Consider the following 22003-nt stretch of genomic DNA (forward strand, 5'->3'; position numbering starts at 1 on the left):
AGGGCTGAATAACCACCTCTGGCCTGGAGGCATCTTTCCTCCAAGCTCCCTCTACGCCCTTCACACGTCTGCCAGGCACTTAGCTTGTTGTGTTGAAATTACCTACTGATATCTTTGTCTCTCCCCAGCTGCACCACATGGCCCTTGAGCAGGGAACTGAATGTCACTCAGTTGCTGATTCCCAGTGCTTACAATACATAGTAGGTGCTAGTTAATATTGGTTGAATTGAACAGAGTTGAATTCATCTAAGCCAGTTTTCCTGCCCAGCCTGCAATGGTACTAGGAAAGGTAAACAGACAGGGCTCCCCACCCAGCTATGTCCCCATTCTGGTGACCTTTGGCAAACCATTCCCTGTGTCACATCTCATTACCCTGTAACACAGGAATCATAAAATGCACCACCTGCATCAGGAGAAGCAATAAAAACTGATGTGTCCCCATCTAAAATGTGCCCGAAACTGTTCAGAGGAGAGGAGGGGCTGTTTGGTTCAGGGTTTCTATAAATGAGGAGACAGCATGTCGGCCAGCCCAGCAGAATTTCAGATACCACAGAACATTACTATGTTGCCCACACTTGTTTGTTTTAATGAACTTTTTATTTTAGAAGTTTTAGATTTATGGAAAAATTGCAGAGATAGTACAGAGAGTTCCCAGATACTCTGCACCCAGTTTCTCCTATTAACATGTTACATTCATATGGTACATTTGCTACAACTAATTAGCCAGTATTAATGCATTATTATTAACTCTATTCCGATTTCCTTAGTTTTACCTGTTGTCCTTTTTCTGTTCCGGGATCCCCCATTACATTGTTTTCTGTCTCCTCCTTTTCCTCTCCCCTCCTCCTTCCCCCCACATCTCCCACCTTAGATTTAGTTATCATATCTCCTCTTGGCTGTGACGGTTTCTGAGACTCTCCTTGTTCTAGATGAATTTGACAGTTTTGAGGAGTACTGATCAGGTATTTTGTAGAATGTCCCTCAGTTGGATTTGTCTAATGTTTTTCTCATTATTTGACTGAGATTACGGGGTTTTGGGAGGAAGATTATAGAAGTAAAGTGCATTTTTATACCTTCCCACTTTTTAAAAATCCTGTCTCAATTCCTCCCCCCCACTCTCTTCCCTCCATGCCTCAAAGCTGTTATTACATTGATACTGCCTGGCGGATCAAGGAAATGAAGCTTTGTTCTAGCGTGTATTACAGGAAGTCATTCTTACCCAAATGGATATTGCTAGCAATGGACTCCTTAGGAAAAACTTCCCTGGAGGAGTGGCCTTAGAGCCACAGACCAGAGGCTCTCCTGGGCTTTTGACAGCGAACGAGATGAAGGAACAGCCAAAGGCAAAAAGCCTCCCTCGTGGAAAACGGAACAATTCTGGGAGAAGACACTGCCTGAGGGATTTTACAATCCTTTGTGAGTAATAAAAGACTGGAATGTGGAACAATAAGTGATAAAAATATGGCCACAATCAAAGGCATCTGGTCAAAGAAACACCCGTGCTCTCCGGAGGGGCTGAGCTTGAAGAGTAAGGGCAGAAAGTGGCGGGTATATGAATACAAGACAGATACTGGGTGGTGGCTAAGAGCGTGGGCTGTCTCCTGGCTTTGCCACTGCCTGGCCCCAGGGACTTTGGGCAAGTCACTCCACTGTTTGTGCCTCGGGGTGACCATGTCTGAAGGGTGGATATAGTAGTCCTTGCCTTGTAGTTTTCTGGGGATCAAGTGGGATGATGTAAGTGCCTATGGTAAGTGCCTGACCCATAGTGAGTGCACAATACATATTAACTATTCTCATTATTATTATATTAAGATTGGAGTGGAGCTAATCTGGGAAGCATCCTAAAGTTAAAACTCTAAGTCTCAGAAGACTTCTAAATAAACTAGCTGAAAAAAATGTCAGGTTTGTGGAAAAGATTCAGGAAAACACTCCTTAAAAAAATGCCTTAGTTACAACCCACATGCACCTGCTGGCAGGTGGAGGCAGCAGACGCTTAGTTAGAATTTCTCAAGAGCATGCTGAGTTGTACTTCCTCCTGTCTTCTCCCACACGATTTAAACTTGGAATCATGTTCAGAGGGCAGTTAACCAGGGCTGAGTATGCTGCACTGTCTAGGGTCATGAAATGGAGCCAAGCCAACTGGCCTTCTTCGGAACAGTGCATTTGGACTCCGGCCACTGAGCCAGCCAGCTAATGACTTGCCAACACAAACAAGCTTCAACATTCACCGTCATCTCAGAGATCTGGTGAGCTTTAGAGGGCCTCAGTTCTCTGATAGTGCTTGGTAATCTATAAAGTGCTTTTAATTGAGAAGTATTATCAGTGTTCCGTTAAGCTCTTTGCCCAGGTCTCTGTCTCTGAAGAATGTGACAAGAAACAAATGCAGTGATTTCTTCTCTTCATATACCCTTTCCTTTCACATTTCCACTCCAGGAATTGTATTATAGATGGTGCAAGTGTATGATAACAACGGAGAGGATTCATTGAGCTCTCAGTCTGTGCTGGTTACAATTCTAAGCTCGTTACATGTATTAATTCATTTAATTCTTATAACAACTGTCTGGGCCAGTACTATTTTAAAGTGCCTATTTTTACAGATGAGTAAACTGAGATACAGAGAAGTTAAATGAATTGCTAAAGGTCAGATAGCCAAATGCGGCTGTATCACTTGGGACTAGGTTTGGTTGCATGTAACAGAAAACTCAAACAATATGGTTTAAACAAGTTAGAGTTTAATTTTCTCTTGAATAAAGGAAGATGGGAGGTAGCTAGTCTAAGGCTAGAATGACAGCCCTACCACTCTAAGAGACTCAGGCTCATCTCTCTTTCTTCTCTAGTCATCTTAGGGCATGACTTCAATCCTCAGGTTCTCCTCAGTAGTCCAAGACGGAAATTGGAAGGCCAGGCAGCAGAACTGTGTTTCACTTAGAAGAGCAGGAAGGAGAGGGCATGAGGGCTTTCCCAGAAGCCCCACCTAATGACTTCCGTTCACATCCCATTAGCCACCTCTGCTATAAAGAAGGCTGGGAAATGTGTTTTATTTTTTTGTTTTTTGGGCACATTTCTCAAGGTTCTGTAATAAAGAAGGAGGAGAAAATAAATTTTGGACCCATGCACCATAAAATACAGTTTCTCAGACTACAACTGTGGTGTTGGCTAGCAGGTTAAGATAAGACTGTATTACTGTTTTTATTTCCCACTTGCTGTAGTCATTTGGAAAATACAAACAAGATGGCGTACACAATAAAAAAAGTCAGAACTTTGCCAAGATTTCCAGTTTTCCCTTATCCACAATTTGGTGTTAGAATTGATGAGATTCTCTAATGTCATAGTATTTAAATGGTTATTTTAGATTCTTACAAATAAGAGTAAAAGCAAGACAGAAGTGGTGTTCAGATGAGATAATTTTCTTCCTTATTTTTATTCTGAAACTTTAAGCTGAAGGTCTTTTTCCTGCAAGACATTACTCTCAAATTTCCTTTTCAAAGAGTAAATGTCCAATATTAAAGCTTTCAGTTGTCTTTTAAGGAAAAAAATGAAAAGAATATTTAAATTAAAGTTTTAGAGAATTTCTTAACTGAGTTATCCTATACTTGATTATGGCTAAAACCTTTCTTTTGACCTCAGTTTCTCCAGTTGTAAAGTAGATGTATTCATTCATTCGTTCATTCATTGAATAAATACTTATGGGCTTAATAGGTGTTGGATGCTTTATATGTGATAGTCATTTTTGTCTCATTGTTAAAATAATAGGGTAATGTGTAACAAGTTTGTTATTCAATGAATACTTTTATGCTTAAATAGAAAGTATTTCTTTAATACAGCTAAACTGAATTTGGTACACTGAAAAGAAATTTAAAACTCCTTTTGGAATGATGAGTTACAAATATTTCACCTAAGTACACATTACACACAGCAAAACATATATTGTGAATCTTTCTGTGTAAGGATACAGGAAGATAAATATTAACAATTTTCCTTTTTAAGAGTGAACAATATACTCTGAAATCCCTTTGTGAAATACAATGCTCTCCCCTAGCAAGCTGATGTAAATCTGAAATAGATATATTGCAGAAAATATTCTCATTTATATTAATGTAGCCATATCGCTTCTATAAGGAAATATTTATAAATACTGTTACTATGTTCCAAAAATATGTTAGGAAGAAAGTGGTGGTAGAAAAATCCTCTACAATTGAAAATATTATAATGATGTCTCCCCTGATAAAATTGAAAATTGTGCATGTCACAATAAATGAAGAGAGAGGAATTCGAGTCAGAGCCTAAGGCTGTGGCTGGGGTGTTGTAGTTCATTTTCAGTTTGGTACTAATTCTGATTACCTTCTGACACTAGACAAGCTATTTAAACTATTGAACTCTTCGCCTTTCCTTTGCCAGAGTACACAGCCAACGGTGGCTGTGGGAGGAAGCTCCGAGCAGCTAGGAACTTTGTTTTCTGTCCACTGGTTGGAGATCTGTCTAAATGTGCAGGCATTAGGGAAAGGGACCACAAAAGCCACTTAAGTCTGTAAAACAGAGTGTATTTACTTCACATTACAAAAGACACGGAACCCTCCATTTCAATTATGGGTTCAAATAAGAAAAAAAATGAAGTAAAACAGAGTCAACAAGGAGAAGGGAGACAGCGAGAACAGCAAGACTCTGAAGGGAAGTGTTCTGTGCAAAGGGAGCAATATGGCAGTTACAAAAAAGCAGCAAATAGGTTAATAAATGCTGTTCTCAACATGCTTTGCCTGTTGTGTCCTTGATCTTATCCAGAAAAAGGTGATTTTTTTATTTTAAGCATACGCCACAGCTCCTCTCTTTGCCTTGGCTGGCCAGTTTGTAGGTGAAAATGTGCCGCTCTCTTGGCCAAAGCTTATCCTTTCTGCTCCTCAAAGTCAATGTTATTTTTATAGTCTGATGCTTAAAGAACCCCTTTCTTAGCAGTTTTTTCTACTCTGCCAATTTCTTCCCAGATATTGCTCTCTATAATAGCACAGTGCTTGAGCCCTAGCAAATACTTAGATTAATCAATAAATCAGAAGCGTATACTGATGTTGGTAACATTCCAAAGTTCAAATTAATGGAGATGTGAGCTGTGCTCTTTGTTGAGAAACCCTGGCACAACAAGAAGGAGATTTTGAAAATATGTCTTGTGGTAAAATAGAACAATAGGCACACTTTATCATTTTTGCCGGAGCCAATCAGCTCCTTGTTTGATAATCAGACGGCAGCCAATCTTACTCTAATTACTACCTCTTAATATAGCCCATCTGCTCACTTACTGCCACCAAAAACAATACTGGATCTGAATCTGAGATCCTGTAAATTATCCCTCCTCCTTCTTCTCCATGTTTTCCCTCCCTCAACACTCACGAAACAAACAACCTTCTAAAATGAATGAGGAACAACGGGAAGATGACTGTTAGAGCCAGCCCATTTATCTTAGTACCAGCACCAAGTACCTTCCTTTATCTCCAGCTTTCACATCTCAAAGCAACAATACACTCAAGATCTTTCAGGATGGTCAAAAAAACAGAGATGCTTAGCTATGAGAGGCAGGAGGAATAATACAAAGTTGACTTTTGCCCCAGGAAGATGACTGAGATACTGCGGGGAGGTGCTTCAGCCTCACAAAGAGCAAACTTTTGTGGCAGTAACACAACCAGGCATGATGAGAGAAGCAGATCAAAGAAACTAAAAACGGAGAATTGGTTAAATTATTTATGATGAGGCCGCAGCTGTATTGATCAGAGGCTGTTTTCTCTCTTAACCCTACCTTCCTCGAACCTGAAGAAGCTGCCACCCCCCAAACAATTACGCTCCAATGGGAAAGTACAGGTAGTGTTGGGGGGCGGGGGTGGTTACAGGTCAGGACCTTAGTTAAGAGAAGACTCGTTATCCAATATAGCGCTACCATATCTAATGACAAACAAACTGATGATCTCTTCACATATCTCATTTCCTAGGAAAGAAGTGGTATATCATGTCACAGTGTACCCTGCAGGAAAAAAAGGTTCTGCCCTCCCTACCAAGGTCATATTACCTCCGCATCAAAAAGCCTAATACAAAATTGAAGCTTTCAAGTACAGCATGGTATTAAGAGGGCATCTATATTTTAAGAATCTTGTTTATCTTGTTCACTGCTGGATCTGTACTGCCAGAACACTGCCATGCACATAGTAGGTAGTCAGTCATATGGAATGAATGAATGAATGTTGTTGGTATATTGGGAGTCAGTGAATGGACTTCTATCAGTTTCTTTTCTTTGGAAGTTTGTTGCACACAATCTATGTCCCAAAGAGGGTAGCAAACTGCCTTGGGAGTGTTTGTGTAAGGACAACAGCTCCTGTGATAGCCTGGGTTGGCCAGCCCAGACTTCCGCCTGGGCAAAGTCTTGCTTGCTAGAGAAATAACTTGTCATCCTCCAAGACTGAGAATGAATTTAGGATATATGCACACAGTTCCAAATTTGCCATTTGGGAAAGAAAAGGATTGGTCCTTTGTCCTTACACAAACATTCCCAGGGCAGTTGGCTACACTCTTTGGGACAAAGATTGTCTGTAATAAACTTCCAAAGAAAAGAAACTGTTAGAAAACACAATGTCCTTTTCACCTCGAGGAAAAAGGGACTTGAAAAGGAAACTCTGTTCTTAATGCTGCTGAGGTAACCAGCACTTCACCTGGAAAAAGAAAAATGCTATTCTGATGTAGAAGAGAAAAAAATACTGGTAGCTGAACAAGCTGGTTCATTCCAAGAAGAAATTCTAAGAATTTGTCCCAAATAGGTGTTGAAGAGCCATCTAGGAAAGGCATATTGTGACATACCTCCATTACAGACAACTTTGGCTAATGTACTACCTTTCTTCCGGATGGTCAACATTTTATAGAAGTAAATAGAAAACCACATTATTGAAAGAGAAGGAAATGTTAGGTAGGTGTGCCTACTTTTCTGGTGATATTTAAACCAAGCAGAGAGTAATAGGAATAATCAGGTTCAAGCAAGAGCCCCAAAATGGCATCATTCTTGGATCTTGGACAAGATAGAAGGTAAATCCCGTGCAACAGCCTCTGTCCCTCCCATCCCAAATTCCTAGAAGTGACAGATTTATTTTTTTTAACTCAAAGTAGTACTAGAAAACAGAAATGGACACACTAGGTGGGCCAGAAATTATTATAAGGAATCCTGAAATATGCAAGGCAGATAGAATAATGTTAGCAGAGAAGAACTACTACCTAACAATGGGATGACTTTAAATGCACTACTGACTCAGAAAGGGCAGACACACGGAACAGGAAGAGCCCTACGCCATGACAAAGTGATCAGATGGGACAAATGTGGACGTTAAAGCAAAAATGCTGAAAAACATGTTAGTACGTCAGATTCAGTAATGTATTAATAGAATTATATATGATAACCAAGCAGTATTTATTCCAGGACAGGTTCAATGTTGAAAAAAAATTAATGTAATTCACTCTTATTACTAGATTAAAAATGGAAACCCTACAATCATGTAAGTAGATGTCCCAGAAAGACAGTTTATAAAATTCAATTTATTTACCTAATGAACATTTTTTTGTTGCATACTAGGAATAGAAAGAACCTTCTTAACCCAATAAAGGATATTACTAATCCCAGATCCTTAACCCAAAAAATTCCCAGCTACAAACGACTGTTTCCATTAAAGTCAGAAATAAGACAAGAATGACTACTATCACTTCTGCTATCCAACATTACACTGGAAGTTCTAACAAATAAGACAAGAAAAAAAAATCTCTAAATATTGGCAAAGAATAGGAAAAAATTGCACACATATATGCAGATAATATAATTGTCTTTTTGAAAAATTCCAGAAGAATCAACAAACTATTAGAAATAATAAGAGAACCCAACAAGGTGACCAGAAACAAGATTAACAGAGAAAATCCATCTCCTTCCAACTTAGTAGCAATATCCATTTAGAAGATATTGCTATGGACTGAATGTTTGTGTCCCCTCAAAAATTCGTGTATTGAAATTTAACCCCCAATGTGATGTTAATAGGAGGTGGGGACTTTGGGAGGTGATTAGGTCGTGAGAGTGGAGCCTTCATGAATGAGATTAGTGCCCTTATAAAGAGACCCCAGAGAGTATTCTTGCCCCTCTGCCATGGGAGAGCACAGCAAGAAGATGCTGAAGTCTGCTTTGTGGCTAGGTGTGTGGACCTCTTTGGGGTTATCTTTCTTGGGATTTGTTGAGTCCTTGGATCTGTAGATTGATGTTTTCCATCAAATTTGGGAAGTTTTTAGCTATTATTTCTCCAAATATTTTCTCTACCTTCCTCTGTTTCTCCTCTTTTTTTCAACACCAAATATATATATATATATACTATACAGAGTCTCAAGTTTGGTAAAGCATAAATTATTTAAGCATTCCTTTATTGGTGACGATTAAATTGCTTCTAGTGTTTTACGATTATAAACAATGTTGCAATTAATGTATTAATATATGCCTCCTTGAAGGGTGCTTCTCTGGATACTGAAAAGTGGAATTGCTGGGTCATTTAACATTTTAATCACTCTTACCAAATTGCCCTCCAAAATAGCTGGTTCAATACTGAAACCAAAAGTTCTTAAAGATACACATTTCCTTACACTCTTAGAAAAATTTGTATTATCCATTTCTTTTGTCGATGAAAATAATCCATAACCAATATATAAATGAAAATTTGGGTGAGTTTATTCTGAGCTTAAATCTGAGGATTGTAACCCGGGAAAGTCTTTCCACAAAAGAACAGAGCACTCCAAAGAACTGGGGGTATACAGGATGGTTATATACCCTCGAAGAGTATGTTTCACTTATGATTGAAATGTCTCTTTTACAATAGTCACGAGGCTGCTCTGTCAGCACAGTGATTGATGGAAACAGCAGATAGGTCTGCTGTCTCAGTGAACGCCGCAGGTTGGCAGGTGTGTTGCCTCCAGCTGGGCTGTCACAGATGAGTGCTGCAATCGGTTCCCACCCTAAAGAAAGATGCTTAATCTTTAAGGAGATGCCAATGTTGGGAGGGGCAGGGAGTTGCACCTTTATCTCAAAATGTCTAAGCAGATATACAATGCATGCTCAATGGCCACAGTCAGGCCCTTTTGAAAAAAACAAAGTCAGGCCGAATTAGGTTTATACCAAATGGCTTCCTCATATACTCCAATATATCCTATTGCTTGCCATTTCAATTTGCCATTTTTAATGTCCAATAGTCTGGTGAATGAATGATGGTGTCTCATAGTTTTAATTTCTGTTTCCTTGTTACTATTATGGTTATGTATCTTTTCATGTTGATTGGTCATTTTGTTTTCCCTCATTTACAAATAATTTGTTCATATTCCTTACCCATTTTTCTATTGGGTTATTTATTTTTCTCTTATTGATTTCCAGGAGGTTCTTCTTTTTTTTTTTTTTGAGACTCTTTCTTTCACTTCCTGCCTCTTAATGCTATTTCCCAAGGTTTCATTCTTTTCTTTTTTCCAGCTTTATTGAGATAGAAATGATATATAACATTGTGTAAGTTTAAGGTGTACAATGTATTGAGCTGATACACTTACATATTGAAAATGATAACCACATAGTGTTAGCTAAGACCTCCGTCACCTCACATAATTACTATTTCTTTTTCATGATGAGAACATTTAAGATTTAAGATCTCTCAAGAACTTTCACGTATATAATACAGTAATGTTAACTATATTCACTATGCTATACATTAGATTCCCATTTCCCCCACCCCAGTATTGTTTTTCTGATTTGGTTGTATTGTCTTCCTATGTTTTCTTATAGCTCATTGAGTTTCCTTAAAACAGCCATTTTGAATTCTTTTTGGGTATATTGCAGATCTCCATGTCTTTGGGATCAATTTCTGGAAGATTATTGTGGTCATTTGGTAGAGTCATGTTTGATAGGAGGTTCTCTACGTATTCTTAAATGTATCCTTTATCCATTGTATATGTTGCAAATATTTTCTCCTAGTCTCTCTATTTCTTTTAACTTTGGTATCTTTTGATGTACAGAGATTTTCTCATCACCATTTGATTGGTCCATCCTTTCACCAATGATTTGAAATGTCACCTTCAATATTTAGTAAATAAATATAAATCATGTAAAATTTGATTATGAGCTTTTATCTAAATTTTTCTGTTCTATTTTATTTATGTTTTGTCTATTCTTATACCAATTGTTCTAATTATTATGGCTTCATTTTTGTATTTGCTAGAGCATTGTTCTTCTTTTATAAATCATCTTGGGCCTTCTTATGCATTTCTCTTTTAAATTAATTTTAGAATTAACTTGACAATTCCTGGAAAATCCTTGAGATTTTTATTGCAATTTGGATTTACAAAGTAATAAAAAGATTGAAGAAAATCATTGCTAACAGATTGTCTTACAAGATATACTAAAGGAAGTTTTCAGAATGAAAGGAAATGACTACAGATAGTAAGAAATGATGAGCACCAGAAATGATAAACTTGTGAATAAATAAATTGCATACATATATTTTTTCCTCTTAGTTATTTTAAAAACACACAATCTTTTATTAGACTGTGTAAAGCAATAATTATAACACCATATTGTTGAGTTCATAACATAGATGTAATATATATGACAATGGAGGGAAGAGAATTGGAACTATACTGTAAAGTTGCTATATTTTACCAGAATTAAGCCAAGATTAACCAAAAGTAGATTGTGATCAGTTATATCATAATGCCTTGAGTAACTATTAAGAAACAAAAGCTTCATTAAAAATAACAGAAGAATAAAAGAGGTACACTAAAAAATATTTAACACAAAAGAATGCAGTAAAGAGGGAATGGAGGAAGGATTAAGACATCGAAACCCAACTTTACCCACGTGGAACACTCTACCCAACAGCAGAATACACATGCTGTTTAAGCACACCTGGAATGTTACTCTAAAATAGATGCCATTTTAGGCCAGAGTCAGTAAACTACAGCCCTAGGCCAGCCACCTAATTTTTTAAAATCATTTTTAAGTGTGCAATTCAGTGCTATTAATTATGTTTATAATGTTGTGCAACCATCACCACTATCTATACCCAAACCTTTTCCTCATCCCAACATAAACTCTGTACCCATTAAACAATAGCTCTTCATTCCCTACTCCTTCCAGTCTCTCTGATCTTTGTGTCCCAATGAATTTGCCTATCCTATATATTTCACATAAATGAAATCATGCAATATTTGTCCTCCTCTGTCTGGCTTATTGCACTTAGCATAATGTTTTCAAGGTCCATCCATATTGTAGCATATATCAGAAGTTCATTCAATTTTATACCCAAATAATATTCTATTTTAAGTATATACCACATTTTGTTTATCCATTCATCTGTTGATCAAAACTTGGGTTATTTCTATCTTTTAGTTATTGTGAAAAATGCAGCAGCGAACACTCGTGTACAAGTATCTGCTTGAGTCCCTGTTTTCAGTTCTTTTGGGTATATACCTAGAAGTGGAACTTCTGGGTCATATGGTAATTTTATGTTTAACTTTCTGAGGGACCACTAAACTGTTTCCCACAGTGGCTGCACCACTTTACATTTCCACCAGCCATGTAAGAGGATTCCAATTTCTGCAAATTGTCAACAACACTTATTTTCCATTTTTTCCATTATAGCCATCCTAATAGGTATGTGAAGTATCAATCTTGATTTGCATTTCCCTAAAGACTAATGATGTTGAGCATCTTTTCATGTGCTTATTCAGCTGCCTACTTTTCTAAATAAATGTTTATTGGAACATAGCCTCACCTGTTTGTTTACCTATTGTTGATGGTTGCCTTCATCCTGTAACAGCAGAACTGAGTAGTCAAAAAGACTAAATGGCTACAAGTGTAAATGTTTAATTAATACCTCACCCATTAAGAAAAAGTCTGCTGACTCCCATGTTAGACCATAAAAAAGCCTCAATATGTTTTAAAAACATTGGAATCATTCAAAGGATAGTCTTTGTCCAAAACATAATCAGATTAGAAATTATCACAAAGAAATATGGGAAATCTAAAATATTTAGAAGTTTGGAATAATTTAGAAATTAAACAACATACTATTTCTAAATAACCCATGGGTCAAAGAAGAAATCACATGGGGAAATTAGATAATATTTCTAACTAAATGAAAACAAAAACACAACATATCAAAATTTATGGAATGTAGCTAAACCAATGCTTAAAGGTTAAAGACTGACGCTTCTACCCAATGATTAGGAAATAAGACAAGGATGTCCACTCTTGTCACTTTTATTCAGTATCATCCTGGAGGTTCTAGCCAGAGCAATAAGGCAAGAAAAATAAGTTAAAGGCATACAGATTGGAAAGGAAAAAGTAAGTCTTTCTTTATTTACAGATAATATCATAAGAAATCTACAAATAAAACCTCATGGGATAAATGAATTTTACAACATTGCAAGATACAGCTCATTATTTAATTATTAGTTGTATTTCTATATACAAGCAGTGAACAACCCAAAAATAAAATTAAGAAATCCAATTTTGTTCATAATAATATTTAGCAATACATTTAACAAAAGAAGTACAGTATATCTGGATACTAAAATCTATAGAGCATAGCTAAGAGAAATTAAAGAAAATCTAAATAAATGGAGAGAGATTCAAATGTTTTAAAACCAGATTATGAGGGGCCGGCTCCGTGGGCCAGTGGTTAAGTTCCTGCTCTCTGCTTTGGCAGCCCAGGGTTTCGCTGGTTCGGATCCTGGGCGTGGACATGGCACCGCTCATCAAGCCATGCTGAGGCGGTGTCCCACATAGCACAACCAGAGGCACTCACAACTAGAATCTACAACTATGGACCGGGGGGCTTTGGGCAGGAGGACAAGAAGAAGAAGAAGAAGAAGAAGAAGAAGAGGAAAAAGATTGGAAACAGATGTTAGCTCAGGTGCCAATCTTTAAAAAAAAATGCTTAAAAAAAAAAGATTATGAGATGGTGGCACAAGTCCATAATTTAATAAAAATCACTAAAGTGTAGACTTACAGTTGGTGGATTTTATGGTATGTAAATCTTACTTCAAAGAAACTGTTTTTTAAAAAAGAATTGGTTTTTAAAATGACCTTTCTAGATACAGGTGCTAGGATGCATTTGTGGCAGGAAGTCACATTTTATGTTTGCACTTTTGAAATAAAAACTGTTGAAGTAAATATGAGGGTTTATTAAAACCAAGATATTTTTAGTTTCCTTATTCAGGTTCTAACTCTTAAATTAAACTGCTAAACATTCATCATTATAGATTTCAATTTCTAAACCTTCACAAATACAGTTGTTTGTGTCCACAGTCTAAAAAAAATTTGGAATGTGTATTTTGTCAGTGTTATTTGTTAAAACTATTATATGTTGTGTTGTTTACCATCAGGAGGAGAAAACAGGGTGTTGTGGAGGAAAAGGAAGTCAAAAGCTGTGGTTCTCTATAGGTTACAATTATTTCAATAATTGGCAGGGCAATAGAGCAGTTATGTTGATAAATTTTCTCCATTAGATGGAAGTTGGCAATTAGCAGATTTTCCACAGGAAGAGACTCTAAAATTGCTAGTCTTCTCAGTGTGAGAAATTCACACATCACATAATCCCTCTCTTAAATATCTTTCTCTTAGGTGGGGAAGTTCCCTGTGAAGCAGCATCTGTTAATTTTATATTTTTTAGAAATATGAATTAACTTTTTCTTATTTTTGGTTCCTGTGGAGAATGAAGTTTGATTTTGTTTTTAGAAGTAAGAGAAATAATAAAGCAACTTTTGTTCGGTACCTGTTGACCGTCTGACCTTGTGTCTTTGAAGTCCATGCATATAATTATTTCCGGGGAAATTTTAAAGTGGTGTTCATTTTGTTTGCCTGTCATCTTTGAAAAGGTCTTTAATGCTCCATAGTGCCTCACACACTGACAACAATAAGAGGGGCAATTACCACCAGGCCTCTGAGAAGGGCTCAGGACCCAACCCAGGTTCTAACTTCTGGACATTGATCTGGACTCTCATGGGCAATTCCATTCTCTGCCACATAGCAGCTAAGTCCACGACCCTTGCTCCCACCTCCATCTTGGTCTTAGGTAGGAATCCAGGCAACTGACAAAGATATTTGGCCTGGAGTATTTCCTAGTAGCAAGTGATCAGGTGGACAGACCTGTTACAATAATAACTTTTTCAGGGAAGAGAGTGGCAGCTAGTGCTGCCAGATGGCAAAGGGATCCCTAGATCAGAGATCTTAGCATCTAGAGCAGGAAGGGGTTAGATACCATTTAGCTCGAAGCCAGTCATTTTACATAAGAGAAAACTGAAACTCAGGAAATTGAACAGACTTACCCCAGCGGTAGCAGAAACTGCTACCCAATGTGTCTCACTTTCTTCCTTACTAACAAATCCTTGATTTTGTTTAGAGTGGCAATGTTCCCAGAGTAGAGTACTCACCCTCTCCACCTCCCTTGCAGTTAGGGGTGGAGGTCTGACCCAGTGCTCACCAGGGAGACGTATGTGGTCCTCATGGATGGGATTTGGGGAAAAGCTATTTAAGCGGAAGCACTTGGCTTGTACACACCTTTGTGTCCACTTTGCTCCTTCCTGCATGTAATGCAGACGTAAGATTGGTTGTCCAGCTGTAACACTGTGATTTTTATCATGTTCCAGAATCCAATCTGGGCTTGAAAAACTTTCACTTTTAGAGCAATACCTCTTTCTGGTAATCTGTCAAGTATTGCTAATATTAGGGAGGAGTCCATTCATGGATGCTACAGACCTTATGTGAAATCTACTAGTTTTCCTTACAGAAGCAAAGAGCAGGCAGGAGCTTTTACAGAACTTGAAAAGGACAAAAAGCTTCTAAGCAAGAAGCATTCTGATTGTGTCTTACCTCTTAGTGAGCCCCAACTGTGAACACAGCACATTAATTTGCTGCTTGCTTTAAGAGGCTATCAGCACCACCCCACGGAGGAATGTAATACATTGAAGGAGCAAAGTTTGGGTAGAAGAAAGTCAAGGACCAATACTATTGGAGCTTTAAGGAGAGGTGTGTAGGAAAGAAAGAAAGAGAGAAAGAAATTGTTGCATGTGTTTAGTTTTCTGGGCCAGAGGGGAGAAATTAGAAAATGACCAAAAGAAGGGGCAAACAAGAAAACCCCTGTGTCTCAAAAAACCTCCAACACTCCTGTGCACCTGCAAAATGGGTCATTTCCACACATCACCCTGTCCGCTGATGCTCAGCCCAGTGCAAAGTCTGCCAACCTGCTGAAGGAAAGCAGTTTCACTCCTGTAGTAAATCTTATATTTGTGTCGAATCTAATTATCTCTGGCCCTTGTCACTTTCCTCCTTTTCAAGAAAGATAAGAGGCTGCCTAGAGTGGAGTAATATACCAGGATTGACTTTGGTCAGCCAAGTCTTCTTTTCAAGAGAAGCAAAGATTGTCAGGTGTGAATGAAGCAGCGAGAAGACTGAGAGGCCATTTCATCCGCAGCCTCCTAGGGGGGCTGCCACTTTAAAAAGAAGTATAAAATGTGAGAAACATGCACTGAATGTTGAACTCAATCAATGAAACGAATTGGAATAGTGAGTTAGTCATAACCAAGAGTGAGAGTGTTCAGGACGTTGCTTAGGGGAATGCCTCTTTTTGTTTGTTTTTAATTAAAGGAAAGTTGAATATCAAGAGGATATAGAGATACAATCGACCTTACACTCTTAGAGTGTTTAAAATACAATCCTCGTATTTGTTCTCATCTCAGAAGCGCTAGGCTTGGTCTTTGTTACCTATTGGATTTCAGGAAGGCTGACTTGACATGCGGCGTTGCCATTTCCTGGGCCCTCACTTATTTTTTTTCCAGCGCTGGCAGCCAGATCCTTTGTTGTGTCTCCTCTGCATTCATTCTCTCTGCCCTCGCACCTCCAGACAGTGTGATGGGGATCTTTCCTGGTCCTCGCGCTGAGAGCTCCGGACGGCCACCTTCCCCGGCATCGGAGAAGGGACCACTTTAACCCTCCAGGGGTGTCGGGGCTGGGTCCGCGCCACGCCGGAGACGGACCGGCTTTTGTGTCGGTGTTTGTCTCCGCAGCCGTCCGACCCCGGGCGGGAGGCGCGGGCCGCGACCCCCGAGGAGGCGGGGCCTCCGCGCCCGGCTCCGCCTGGCGAGGGTTTCACGGCCGCCGCCGCCCGCGTTTGTTCCGTTACCTCGCCCTGCCCGGACCACCTCTCCCGGAGCCAAGTACACCGGACGCGGCTGCCCAGGAGGTCTTTATGGCCTTCATCCCACCCAACCCTGCTTTTTGCTTTTTTCCCCGCTTTCTCACTTTTCCTTGTTAACAACATAGTGGCGGGGCGCTTGGCAAGGAAAAACAGACTAAAAAGAGAAAAAGGGAGAAAAAAAGAACAAATTCGATGCACCCGCCTCGGCCCTCCGGAGTTTGTGAAGGGTCGTAACCATGTCTGAATCGGGGGAGATAAGTGAATTTGGCTACATCATGGAATTGCTAGCCAGAGGCAAGGTAAGTGCCGGGGCGCGCGGTGCCGCGGCCGGGGCCCCCACCCCTGGCTCTACCTGGCCCGGAGCTGTGCGCGTCCCGGTCCCTTCCAGCGCCCGAGGAGGGCGGGGCTGGAATCCCGGGTCCGCGCGCTCGGCCCGGGCGTCCGGGCAGCTGCAGAATGCAAAGTAGCCGCCTTTTCTTTATTGCGCGGCATCTCTGAAATGAGCCAAGGGCGACTTGGCCAGCTGGGCGACGGCGGGAGCTCCCGGGACGGCGAGGGGCGAAAGCTCAGCACGCGAAGATGGGGAGGACGGTCGGGCGTTGGCCGAGGGAGGCGCTCTTCGACGCGCCCAGGGCTGCCCAAGGGTGGTGACTTCGAGCGGGTGACCTCGTCTGTCCAGGCGCGGAGCTCGGAGGGAGGGTCCGAGCAGCGGCTGCATAGCCCCGGAGGGCACGATCGGGTTCAGCGCGCAGTCCGACCATGTTGGTCTGTAAATAGGAGCAGAACTTGCGACCGCCCTGCCTTGGCGTTTTTAAACCTCCTCTTAGGTCCTTAGCCGCTGCCCCAGGCCGGGAGCATTTCAAACACCTTCTCTTGGTGGGGAGGGGGAAATGCTAAGGAGCCTTATTTTAGCCCGGCACCTGTCCCGGAGCCCTTAGAAGACCCGGGTTGGCGCTGTCGGTGGCGCCTGGCGACCACGCCCTCAGCCGGGCCGGGTGGCGCCGCGCCTGGGCAGAAAGCCTTGCGGGGAGGCTGGTCTCCGCGCTGCATCCGAGAAAGTGCCCAGGGGGGCTCCTAAGTGGTTTGCAGGCGGAAGGTGTCGGGAAATGCAAAGGCTGCACGGTGCGCGGTCCGCCGGGATTCGCAGGCGGCGAGAAAGCGAGAAACGGAGTCTGCATTTGCCGTCGGCACCTGGACTTTCGAGAAGAGGTGATGGCGCCGAGAAGAAAAGGACTCTGTGCGCGGTCATCGGCAAGGAGAGGATGATTCTGCAGCCCTGGTATGAGCCCCTGAAGCTTCAGTCTGATACCTCACTAACCCCAACTCCGCGGATGTAGAGCTTGGAGTGGTTTCAGCTTCAGGCCACCAGTCTCGGGGCTCCCGGGTTGGGGAGCCGGTTTAAGGCGCTCCCAGCCGAGCGTCCCAGCCAACCCTGCGCCTCCTGAATTCTCTGTTCTGCAAACACGGAATACACTCATTTGAAATAGAATGCGTACTTATTAACAAAACCCGTACCATTTATAGCCCGGGACTAGAAGTACAAATGGAGGACCCTCGTTCCGGATTTCTTCCTACCCGGAGCTGCATCCTGAACTTCGGGGAGCCCTCGCGCATGCGTGGGGACAGCCTGGGCAGTACATCCAAGCTCCTTGTCGACCCAAGCAGCCTCCTCTTGGCCACCCCCAGGGCCAAGGGTGCGTACCACAGCCCGCTCCACCCTCTGGGGGACCGTCCCTGGGGAGAGGAGAAGTCCAGAAGGAAGTATGGCTCTGAGCGAGGAAGCTTGCAGTCAGAGGGCCAGGTTCTCTAAAGCACACAGCAGGACCTTGGCTGCCCAGGAACTCGGCGGCGGGCAGGGCCGAGGAGAAAAGAGGATGCCTTTTATTGACTACAAAATAAATGACCATTTTTGATGGGATCCGGAATAGGATGATTGAGAGGTGAGTTTAGGCCTGTGGTGATCAGAATTTCCTCAAAATAAGACAGAATTGTATTAGTGGGCTAATGCTTTCCTTCAGCAGTAAGCAAAACTTGAAATTCTGAGAGACTAGTTCTGGGGTGGGACCCAGGGATCTGCATGTTGACTCCCCAGGTGATTCTGAAACAGACAGGTGAACTTCCCATAAACATTAAATGGTCAAGTAGGGAGAAACCATGAGTGAACCCTTAAAACTTCTTATAATAAAGTCAGGTAAACAAAAATAAACCTCTCAGAATCAGCAGTGTGTTCACAACATGCTCACTGTAATGAAACAACAAAACCAAAATAACCTTCTGGCTTCATCCTCTGAATTTCTCTGCCTCCTTCTCAGCTGGACAGACCTCTTCACTAGGCTTCAGCCATGGGCCTGGCCCAAACACGAGAGCATTCTCAGCTGACTTCCCAAGTTAGAGAGCCAGGTGTCCTTATGAAATCTCAGGTTGGAAAACAGGCTCTCACAATAAGAACGCAGGGTGGTTCCCTCTGTGCCCTTTTTTGGCGAGGTTGGGGTGGGGGGCGGTGAGGGTGTCCTGAGTAGCCTGCTAATCATTTCAACTCAAGCTTATTCCCTGCCCTCTTTCCTCATACCCCACCCCAGTCCAACTCCATGTAAAACCCTCCTTATGTGTGTGTGATACAGGATTTGAACACTGAATAACTGAGTGTTAGCCATGGAGTCGCAGACCTTTGAGATTGACTTGCCTTATTTTCCTTTGAGGAGTTAGGTTCCACTTTGCAGTGTGGGTTTGTAATGTAAAGAATAATGTGAAAGTGGTCTAATTACACCAAGTTCATGGAGTTCAAGGAGAGCAGAGGCCCTAGTCTTCCTGTCCGCTTCCCTTTCCTTCCTTCAAAGCTGAGACCAGTGGGTTGACCATCGTCATAATTTTTTTCACTTTTTCTGATGCTTTTAAAATTTTACAAAATTAATGCGTTTGTTGCAGAATATTCAAACGCTATAGAAAGTTTTACAGAGTAAAAAGTGGAACTTCACTCCCACCTCCAATCCATTGCCTTCCCCAGGGCAGCAGTTTTTTGCGTGTTTATTTGGAATTAAATTAGCTTATTGTGTGTTCTCTGAATGTGGCAGGTGAGCCTTTCATCTTGGGGTAACCTAAAACTTGCATGACAAACTTGATCAGCTTGTTTTACTCTGTTGTGATGATCACTTTAATATTTAAAGCACACAGTGATCTCTACCATTGTGGTCTTTCTGCTCATCAAATAATTCCCCATAAATACAGTTAATATCTATGATTAATATCAAGAGGTTTAAAAATCAATATAAATGGACTCCCTTATATTTCACTATCAAGAGAAATTTGTATCATTCCTGAAAGCTGCTTTTTATTTCTTTATTTTTAAATTTTTTTTATTTTTCCTTTTTCTCCCAAAGCCCCCCAGTACATAGTTGTGTATTTTTAGTTGTGGGTCCTTCTAGTTGTGCCATGTGGGATGTCACCTCAGCATGGCTTAATGAGTAGTGCCATGTCTGCGCCCACGATTCAAACTGGCGAAAACCTGGACTGCTGGAGCAGAGCACACGAACTTAACCACTGGGCCATGGGGCTGGCCCCTTTTTGTTTCTTTTGTAACTCATCTCTTTGGACGGAAAGAGAGCTTTCCAAATCTGTGGTCAATTTCTAGGATTGCTCAAAGCAGTATTTTCAAACTATTTTGGTCTCTAGAAAGATTTGCCTCATTGATTTTTTATCTTCATACACCTTTTCCCTTCACACCATCACACACTCTTCTGGAGTTGATACTGAACCTCTTCATCTCAAGGTCATGTGCCCGATGCACAGTAAGCCAGTCACTGAGACATCAGTGCTTGGAGATGGAGAAAGGTTTATTCCAATTGGACAAAATGAGAAGGTGAGAGAGGATAGGTTCTCTCAAATTTGCCTTAACAAGAGAAGAAAGCAGGGGAGTTTATAGAGCTAAGGGGCTTGGCAGGAGGGGTTTTGGAGAAACAAAGGGGTGATCTGTGTTTCTTTCACTCCAGATAAGGACAGTTTGACTTCCAGGTGTCCATTGTGGCTGGGGGCTGGTTATCTGGTGATCCTAACTTCCTTGAAGGCATTCTTCTGCAAAACAAGCTCAAATCCTTGTGACCATTGAGTCATCCCTCGGGTTAAAAGAGAAGACAACAAATTAACAAGGTTAACTTCTTTTCCTCTATATCTGTTTTGGGAATAAGGTTGAAAGGTAATCATGTTCTTATTGAGTATTTACAGTAACCTTCAGGTTCCTGGCTTCAGCATCATATCATGAAGACCTGATGACAAGGAACATAGAAAAATTTAGAATTTAAATTTAGTATACCTCTTCATATTTAGAGTATTTAACATATTTACATTTATGTATAAATAGCTAGACACTAATTCTTGTTTCTCATAGTTCAATAGTTACTGTTCAGGAACTTCCATGGAGTATAATAGTTTAAGCAAAATGAAAGGGGCTTTTGGGGGGCTGGCCTGGTGATGTAGCCATTAAGTTCATGTGCTCTGCTTTGGCGACTGGGGGTTCGCAGGTTCTGATCCAGGTGCAGACCTAGCACCGCGTGTCAAGCCATGCTATGGCAGGCATCCCACATATAAAGTAGAGGAAGATGGGCACTGATGTTAGCTCAGGGCCAGTCTTCTTCAGCAAAAAGAGGAGGATTGGCAGCAGATGTTAACTCAAGGCTAATCTTCCTCAAAAAAAAATATCATTTTTTAAATAAATAAATAAATAAAAATTTTGATAAATAAATACAATATTTATTTTTAAATAAAATATTTATCTTTTAAATAAATACAATTTTTTAAAATAAATATTATTAAATAAATAAAAAGAAAGAGGCTTTGGAAAGCCTACATTTAATTTTGATAGAGAAACAGGCAATGATTCCATTATTTGGTGAATTATTACTTTTAACTTTGAGGCACAAAAAATTCAAGAACTTTTATAAACACAAGATTTCCTGTAAGACAAGAAGATACTTATACTCTGCAAGAATTAAGTTTAGAAAATCCTCAAATCTAGACTAATGTAAAGTCTTAAGCATCTCCTGAGAGCTAAACTAGAATACCACCAAATGAGCTGTTTCAGAAGGCTCAATAGGTAGTTGCTCACACGACTGAAATCTAAAATGGGTGAAAATACCAAGGTTGTGTCCACTGCAAAGTATTCTTTAAAATTTTTTTATATCTTGGAATTGAGTAAAATGTGCCTGTTGTGGGAATAGGGAAGGCAAACAGAAGATTTAGAATTTAGCAATATCATTTGAAAACAGCTAATGTCATAAATATCATTATAATTTTCCTCTGTTTTTACTACATTGTTCAAAAGATGATTTGAAAAAAAAGTATCTTTTAAACTACTTTGTCAAAGAATGTTTAAATCGTATCTTTTATGAAATTGTAAGTTGCCTGTTTTATTCTTACCTGTGGCCGTGCAATAGGGATGCTGGAAGGAGACCCCGGTTTGAATCCTGGCTCTTGGTGTTGAGCCATGTGACCTTGAGGGTAGTACTTAATCTCTGGGTGGAGGTAGGGAGGGTTTGTGGTTGTTACCTGTCCCCTCTGAAAAGATCATACTTGTTTCACAGGGTTATTGAAAGGATTCATGAATATTTTATGCAAATTCCTAATACAGTTATTGGCACATAGTAGGCGCTTAATAAATGAAAGCTATTATATCTAGCTACTATGACAACAGGCTTGGGTCTTGAGACACATATTTAAACTGTGATCATTAACAAGGGATGTAGAGTTGTCAGATGAAATATAGGATATAGAATTAAATTTGA

The 22003-nt window shown here is 40.5% G+C and overlaps 1 protein-coding gene across 5 annotated transcripts in view; it reads left to right on the forward strand.

Annotated features, from left to right (window-relative positions):
• Positions 1–16226: 16226 nt before the first annotated feature.
• TRIM36 (tripartite motif containing 36) overlaps positions 16227–22003 on the forward strand; it is a 47019-nt gene continuing 41242 nt past the window's right edge. For 2 of the 5 annotated variants that reach the window (XM_070569527.1, XM_070569528.1), the window contains exon 1: positions 16390–16528. In XM_070569527.1, coding sequence (XP_070425628.1) covers positions 16466–16528 — 63 coding nt within the window. In that variant the 5' untranslated portion in view covers positions 16390–16465. Of the gene's footprint in view, positions 16529–17213; positions 18170–18562; positions 18855–22003 lie in introns of those variants that run through there. The other 3 variants (XM_070569536.1, XM_008513897.2, XM_070569534.1) reach the window with 3 other exon arrangements.

This window comes from Equus przewalskii, chromosome 13 (assembly GCF_037783145.1).
Source record: "Equus przewalskii isolate Varuska chromosome 13, EquPr2, whole genome shotgun sequence".
Classification (NCBI taxonomy): Eukaryota; Metazoa; Chordata; class Mammalia; order Perissodactyla; family Equidae; genus Equus; species Equus przewalskii.